The 6,894-nt window shown below is 55.7% G+C and overlaps 2 protein-coding genes across 3 annotated transcripts in view; both read right to left on the bottom strand.

Annotated features, from left to right (window-relative positions):
* Positions 1 to 2,858, bottom strand: part of Tubb3 (tubulin beta 3 class III) — an 11,822-nt gene extending 8,964 nt beyond the window's left edge. The window contains exon 1 of the mRNA XM_033757924.1: positions 371 to 2,858. Within this exon, the coding sequence (XP_033613815.1) occupies positions 371 to 1,316 (946 nt within the window). The 5' untranslated portion in view covers positions 1,317 to 2,858. The remainder of the gene's footprint in view (positions 1 to 370) is intronic.
* Positions 2,859 to 2,983: 125 nt separating this feature from the next.
* Positions 2,984 to 6,894, bottom strand: part of Tcf25 (transcription factor 25) — a 30,844-nt gene continuing 26,933 nt past the window's right edge. Inside the window, exons 16-17 of one of the 2 annotated variants that reach the window (XM_010627596.3) lie at positions 5,414 to 5,486; positions 2,984 to 5,280 (exon numbers count right to left, since the gene is read on the bottom strand). In XM_010627596.3, coding sequence (XP_010625898.1) covers positions 5,201 to 5,280; positions 5,414 to 5,486 — 153 coding nt within the window. In that variant the 3' untranslated portion in view covers positions 2,984 to 5,200. The remainder of the gene's footprint in view (positions 5,281 to 5,413; positions 5,487 to 6,894) is intronic. The other variant, XM_010627594.3, reaches the window with a different exon arrangement.

Here is a 6,894-nt window from a genome sequence, read left to right as displayed (position 1 = left end):
ATATCTCTCTCTCTCTCTCTCTCTCTCTCTCTCTCTCTCTCTCACACACACACACACACACACACACACACACACACACACACAGAAAGCCAAAAATCTGAGGGAGTACTACCTCTCCCAGGGTGAAGCAGGAGCTCTCCGGGAGGAAGTCTCCCCAGGAGCCTGGCCTCCGCTCAGGCACCCAAGTACCAACAGGCCCCACTTCCTCCCGTTCCCTACGATTGTTGCTGAGGCTCCTGCCTGCCAGGTCACACTCACCCTCTCTGTAGTCCCACACGTTTTGAGACTGTCCTGTCCACCAGGAATACAGTGACCAAATATCAACATCTCCCTGGCCTGAGATGGAGATTGCCCTCTGCTCAGGGGAAGCAGCACAGCAGCGCCTCCTTGAGTGTCCTACGGAGCTCCGGGCTGCGGAAGGCATAGATGAGGGGGTCCACAGCGGAGTTGCAGATGATGAGCACCAGAAAGAGGTTGAAGTTCTGGGAGATGCAGCTGCACGCAGGGTGTTGGGGGCAGAGGATGACAAGGGTGAGGTGCAGGAAGAAGGGGCCCCAGCACAGGAAGAAAATGCCCAGGAGGATGGTCAGGGTGGCAGCACCCTTAAGGCAGAAACCCTGAGGGAACAGGCGCTGCCTCTTGTGGAGCCGGGCAATGCCCCGGGCATGCTGGCAGGCTCGGGTGAGCATGTGCAGGTACAGAACCGCCATGAGAGCCAACATGACCAGGAAGAAGATGACCAGGCACAGCAGCACAGCAGTGTGCTTGTAGTAGGTGATGAGGAGGGTGCTGGAGAGGACGCTGGCCACCCAGATGGCTGCGATGGCCCGCTGGGACCGTGACAGTGTCATGATGCTGTGATAGCGCAGTGTGTAGAAGATGGAGATGTAGCGGTCCACAGCAATGGCGCCCAGAAAGCAGAGGCTGGACACCATAGAGCTGCAGATGAGCACATCAATGACGTTGTCCAGCTGTTGCCCTACAGTGGCCGGGGTCACCAGGGTGCCTGCCTCCAGCAGCAGGATGATAGCTGTCTCTAGCACGATGCTGGAGCTCACCAGCAGGTCAGACAGGGCCAGAGAGCAGATGAAGCAGTACATGGGTGAGTGCAGGTTATGGTTCTTAATGATGGCAACCACCACCAGCACATTCTCCACCAAGCTGACCAGCCCCAAGCCGAGGAAGAGCCCATCAGGGATGGACACGTGCAGACACCCAGGTCCTGTGTCGTTGCTAGGCAGCCTGAGGGGTGGGGTGGCTGAGTGGGTAGCATTGAGGGAGCCCAGCATCCTCCTCAGGGACTCTTGTATGGGCATAGTCCTGTCCCAGGACAGGAAGGGGCCAGCAGAGTCCTAAATTCCAGCAGGCATCACTCCAAGCATCCCACTCAGCTCGTGGAGCTAGCAAGACTTGGTGTCTTGCATGCCTGCCTCCATCCATCCATCTGGGTGCCCCCAGAGTGGCCGTCACTCACCCTCTGCAACTCAGGACAAACGTTGGCCCAGGCATGGCCCAGACAGTCCGACACTCCCTGGCCAGGCCCCTGAGCTTTGCCAAGAGGCCCTCTGCTCACAGATTCTCCCTCGGAGTCTAACACCCAACATGCATGAACCCAGCTTCTGGCCACCCTCCCCGCCTCTTCCTAGGAGGCCCCTTAGGACCAGACATTTCTGAGTGACTCCGTCACCTGCCTTGCTGGGCCAGGGCTGGGCTGAGGGTCTGTGAAGAATGGAGCCTTTCTCTGCATTTTTAAAGTCATGCCTGAGGCCCCTCCTACTGCAGGCAACCACATGATGGGCATGTGTAGGATGTATGCATGGGGGTGGAGGTGCCTCTCACCATCCCAGTGCTCCTGCCTGCTGCAGGAGGCATGGGCAGCACCCTGTGTGGCCCACAGGCTTCTGGGCCCAGGCTGGCATCTCCTCCTCACAGTCAAAGCCTCTGCAGGCTGACCCGACCTTCACAGCACCTGCCCATGACCCCTCACCCTTACCCTTCTCCAGTCAGCCCCTTCTCCCTGGGGTCCTGGGTCCCTTCCCTCCCCACACTGCTCTGATTGGCCTGCCCAGCTCCCAGCACCATCCCACTGGTTGCTCATTTAGGCTCAAGGTTAGCAGGCAGCACCATCCACTTCCAGCCAGGGCACTGGGTATCATGGCAACACAGCTGCTGAACTTGAAGGTGGACTCGGAAGCTAGGCCAAGAAGAATTTTAAAAACAATTGAAATCTAACAGTGGGCACTGGAGACCCAGCCAGGGTCAAAATTGACAGGGCCCCGCCACTTCTTCAGGAGGGATGGGTGGGCTCTGGAGAGGCTGTGACCTGGTGCCGCCCTACAAAGCCCCTCTGCTGCCCACCTCACCGCAGACAAGCAGCAACCCCTTCCCACTGTGCTGGGAAGGGTGCTGCCACTTCCTGGAAGCCGATGACCAGAGGGCATCCTGGTGACATCCAGCAGGACCCTTCAGTCCTATTGTGCTCTTATCACGGGACACTGGGATGCAGCTGCCTGCCCCTCTCCAGCGGTGCCCCCATTTCCTGTGGAGGGAGAACACCCAGGCCCTGGAGCCAGGAATGCAGCAGGCAGACCTCTTGCCGCCATCCCCGCGGTCAGTGGTCAGCAGCTGGGAGAGGCAGCACTAGCACTTTCTCATGGGTGATGTGTCTGTGTTGATGGCGAGTGTCCTCCTGGTGGAGGGTTGGTGCTTCTTACTCACAGGTGGGCAAATCAAAGCAGAGAAAAACATAAGTCAGGCTGGAAGGAGACTTCAGCATTTTCAAAGTATTTGTATATGTGATATTGATGTTAAAATCCATTCTGAGCCAGGCATGGTGCCACATACCTTTAATCCCAGCACTCTGGGAGGCTGAGGCAAGAGGACTGCAAGTTCTAGCACAGCTGGGGCAACTTAGTGATTTACAGACCCTGTCCCAAAATAAAAAATAAAAACAGGGCTGAGGCTATAGCTGTGTGAAGGCTTTGGGTTCAATCCCAGCACCCCCACCCCCACCCAAAGAAATAAAGAACAACAGTTCTCTCACACCCCAACTCAACTGCCTGCTGGTTTCTGGCTCTGTGATGCCCTGACCATCCACACCACGACCACACAACAGCATGTGCAGCAGCCACTAAGAAATACCGATTGTCGCTTGCTTCTGCACTGAGACTTGCAAAGCTTTCGCTATTCTTGCTTCATAAAGCACAGTGAAGTGCAGCATACACCCAAGTGCACAGATGACAGATCTGCAGGTGGACAGAGGCCCGGCCCAACACAGCCTGGAGAACAGCTCCCAGGCCCGGCCCCAGAGTAGCATCCTGACCACAGGCTAAGGCTGCCCTCAGCCTGCCTGCCATGGATGTCACCTGAGTGGAACATTCTGGCTGCACATTCTCCTTATACCGAGCTCATCCCCACTGCTGCAGCTGACTGAAGGCCACCCCCGGTCTGTAGGTGTTCAGTGCTCATGGTATGGACAGACAACATTGGGCTGTGTGTGGCTTCAGGCCATTCTTGCTGGATGGCCTGATGCCCTCCTCTTGTCATATATGCTGCTAGGTGACAGTTGGCTGTAGAACTGTGAGGCATGAAGGTTCTCTTCAGCTTGGCAGACTTGGTCAAACCCTCTTCCACAAGAGGAGCAGCCCTTCCTTGGCCTCATGCAGCTCACTGAGAGGAAGATGGGGGCCAGTGTGGAGGCTGGAGCTGCACGCTCCTCCCCAGTCTACTCCCACAGGGTTACCCTCACCGTGCTCTAGAGAGGAGCTGCCCAGGGGAACGAAGGGCAGGTGTGACAAGGAGGGAGGGCTACACCCGCAGACCACCTGCCTCTGGGCCCGTCACACTGCAGGGATCAGTGCCAGCTCTGTCAAAGAGGCCTTTGAGATGGCTGTGGTCAACTGGCCCCTCCCTAGCCTAGACTTCAAAAGACACAAGCACCGAGGCTTCTGACAGGACAACCACATCCTTCCTCCTGCAACCCAGTTCTTGAACCACAAAGGGGGAGACCCTGCCTCAGACCCAAGTGGCAGTCACATTGGGTGCACTTCTTGGGGGTTCCTGGGAAGAAGCCAAGTACAGAAGGGCTGGGAAGAGTCAATGTTTGGATTTTGTCCTGAGGAAGCAGGGAAGTAGCAAATCAGGCCTGGGATTATGTGATCAGATGGGCTGAAGGGAACTCAAGTTTATCTCATACTGTCCCTGGAGACGAAGGGCACATAGGCTACCACCTGGGGACACAGCACATGCCCCTTCCCTGGACTGTGGCACAACACAGAACTGTAAGGGAGCTATCTTGGTGATTGCAACCTGGACTTGTGACTGCCTTGTGAAGGCCCAGTCTCCTCTCAGGAGGCTGGGGCATTAAGCCTGGGCTGGAGCTCCCTTCCTGGGGGTGGCACACAGGTCTCCGCATGCCCACACCCCTGGCTCGGTGGGAAAGGATGCAGCAGGGCAGCATGGAACCTCTGTTGAGAGTGATGGTGCCAGGAGGAGCCAGGACCTACCAAGGACCTGGGCCTGGCAGGCCAAGCCTTGCAGAGGCTAGGAAAAGAGGGAGGTAACCCGGCTGTCTTCATTCATCAATGTTTGCACAAAACTGCTTTAACCAAATCAGCCCTGATTGAGCACTCGGAATGAGCAGAGTTCCCAGGGCCCAGATGCACCTCTGTATCACTGTCCTGAGAACACTAACTCTTCATTGTAGAGTTCACTGTCTACCGGTTACAAGTGGCAGCTGCAGCTCTGGACATCATATCACCATTGCTTGGGAAGCATCTCTGCTCCACCTCTGAGCCCCTACACCCTCCTGCAGCTCACAAGGCCTTGATACTCAGCAGGGACCCGTTCTGGAGACCCACTGGCAACCCTGCTGTGCTGCCTATCTGGCTCTGGGAGTAGGGGTGACATGGTGTGGCCCATGTTGCCCATGGGGCCTGCTCCAGCAGAGATGGGCACTGGTATGGAACCCGCAGCTGGAAGAAGAGCTCACCTCAGGAGGAAATAACCACTGACATTTATAGGGAAACAGCAGACATGGGGCAACTGTACATTCAGCATCTCTACTTCAGGGAGCTGCTCACCCCCAACGAGAACGAAAATCAGGAACACGATCGCACAGTGTCAGTCCCAGTCACCCTCCCCCTCGGGGTTCTCCTCGAGGGGCACCTCCATGTCATTGAAGTGGAAGTTGGCCATCATGTCACGCACGGCCAGCATGAGCCGGTTCAAGCCCTGGTTGCGGTTCAGACCTCCAGCCACTCCTTCCTCGGGCCTCTCCCCCTGCAGCAGGGAGACAGGTCTGAGCTGGGCTGGGCTCTGGGCCCAGAGCCCCAGCAGGGAGGGAAAGGACACTCGACCCAGCCAGCCTCAGAGGCCCCACTTCCTGCCTCTGGCCAGGATGTGCCTGACATACCTCCATGGCGTAGTTTGGCAATAATGACCGGAAGAAGAGGGCAACCGTGTTTCCGTGGCTGACGGGACTCAGCCTGCAAGATGAAGTCATGTAAATCAGAAAATGAACCTGAAGGGATGTATGGAGTCCTGGCCAGCTCATAGGGCCCTTGTCACTCCTCCCACTGCAGGGACTGGAAGTAACCCCAGGCAGCCACTGAGGCCCTGGAACTCAGTGGTACAGATCAGGGCCTGGGGTGGGGCTGTGGGCATCCCAAGGCACCCAGAGAGGAAAGGAAGGGTGCTATAGAGCCATGGAGAAAGCGGAGGTGACATCAGCCAACTACGGCCTAGGTGCCCAGCTTTAAGAACAGGTCTAGTTTCCATACTTCTTTCTCCCTTAAGAATTGGAGGGAGCTAGGCATGGTGGCACAGGCCTGTAATCTCAGCACCCAGGAGGCTAAGGCAGGAGGACTACTACGAGTTCAAGGCCAGCCTGAACTACATAGTGAGACCCTGTCTCAAAAAACCAAACCAAACAAACAGACAAACAAAAAAAGGGAGCAGCCACATCAAGAGGGCAGCAGACCTGGGGGTTACACAGAGGCCTCCGCTGGGGACACATGCCCCATAGCCCAGCTTTGTCTCTGGGACAGAGCCAGAGCAAGGTGCCTCATGGCCATAAATGTGTTTCTGAGCCCCACTGACATGAACAATTTTCACTCTAATCTATTGAAGAATTCAACAGGGAATGGTTTCCCCATGAACATGAAATCCAAGCTCTATAATAATTCAGAGGGAAGAATATGCCTTGGATCAAGACCTACTGAGGGTGAGGGACCAGGTCAGGAAGCTGCTCAGCTTTGAAGGCCAGAAGGGAGGCAAGAGAGGTTTCTGTGACCCAGATTCCAAAGCTGCCTCTGTGTACAAGGGCAACCTTGGACCTGAGCTCCGAAGGGTCCCACCCTTCATCCTGCTGCGCCAGTCTCCTGGGTCAGTCTCCCATCAGGCCTTACACCATGCTCAGCCCTCATCTGTTACAACATGTTCTTCCTTACCCACCGTGCACTGTTACCCAGCAGACTTACTGCAGGTTTTCTTTTGTTGTTTTGCAGCATTAGGGACTGAACCCAGAGCCTTTGCAAGGAGCTACATCCCAGCCCTTTCTAAATTTTGTTTTTTGCAGTACCAGGGATCAAACTCAGAATCTTGCGCTTGCCAGGCAGGTGTGGCACCACTCCTTTCTAAAATTTTTGATCTTGAGACAAGGTCTTGCTAACTTGCTCAAGCTGAGTTCAGACTTGCAATCCTCCTGCTGCAGCCTCCCAGGGTCTTGGGATGACACCATACACCACCAGGCCTGGCTGTGCAGTTTTGATTCTATGGCAATTTCTAGGTTGTATAATTCACATCTTTTCCCACTTCACAGAGCACCCCATGAGGGCAGAGGAGTTTTTTGTTTTATTTTGTTTTTTTGAAACAGGGTCTTGCTGTATATTCCAG

The sequence above is a fragment of the Fukomys damarensis genome, unplaced genomic scaffold, assembly GCF_012274545.1.
Source record: "Fukomys damarensis isolate Sample0158 unplaced genomic scaffold, DMR_v1.0_HiC HiC_scaffold_32, whole genome shotgun sequence".
NCBI lineage: Eukaryota > Metazoa > Chordata > Mammalia > Rodentia > Bathyergidae > Fukomys > Fukomys damarensis.
Note: the sequence above shows the minus strand (reverse complement) of the source record. Positions and strands in the feature narration are given on the sequence as shown.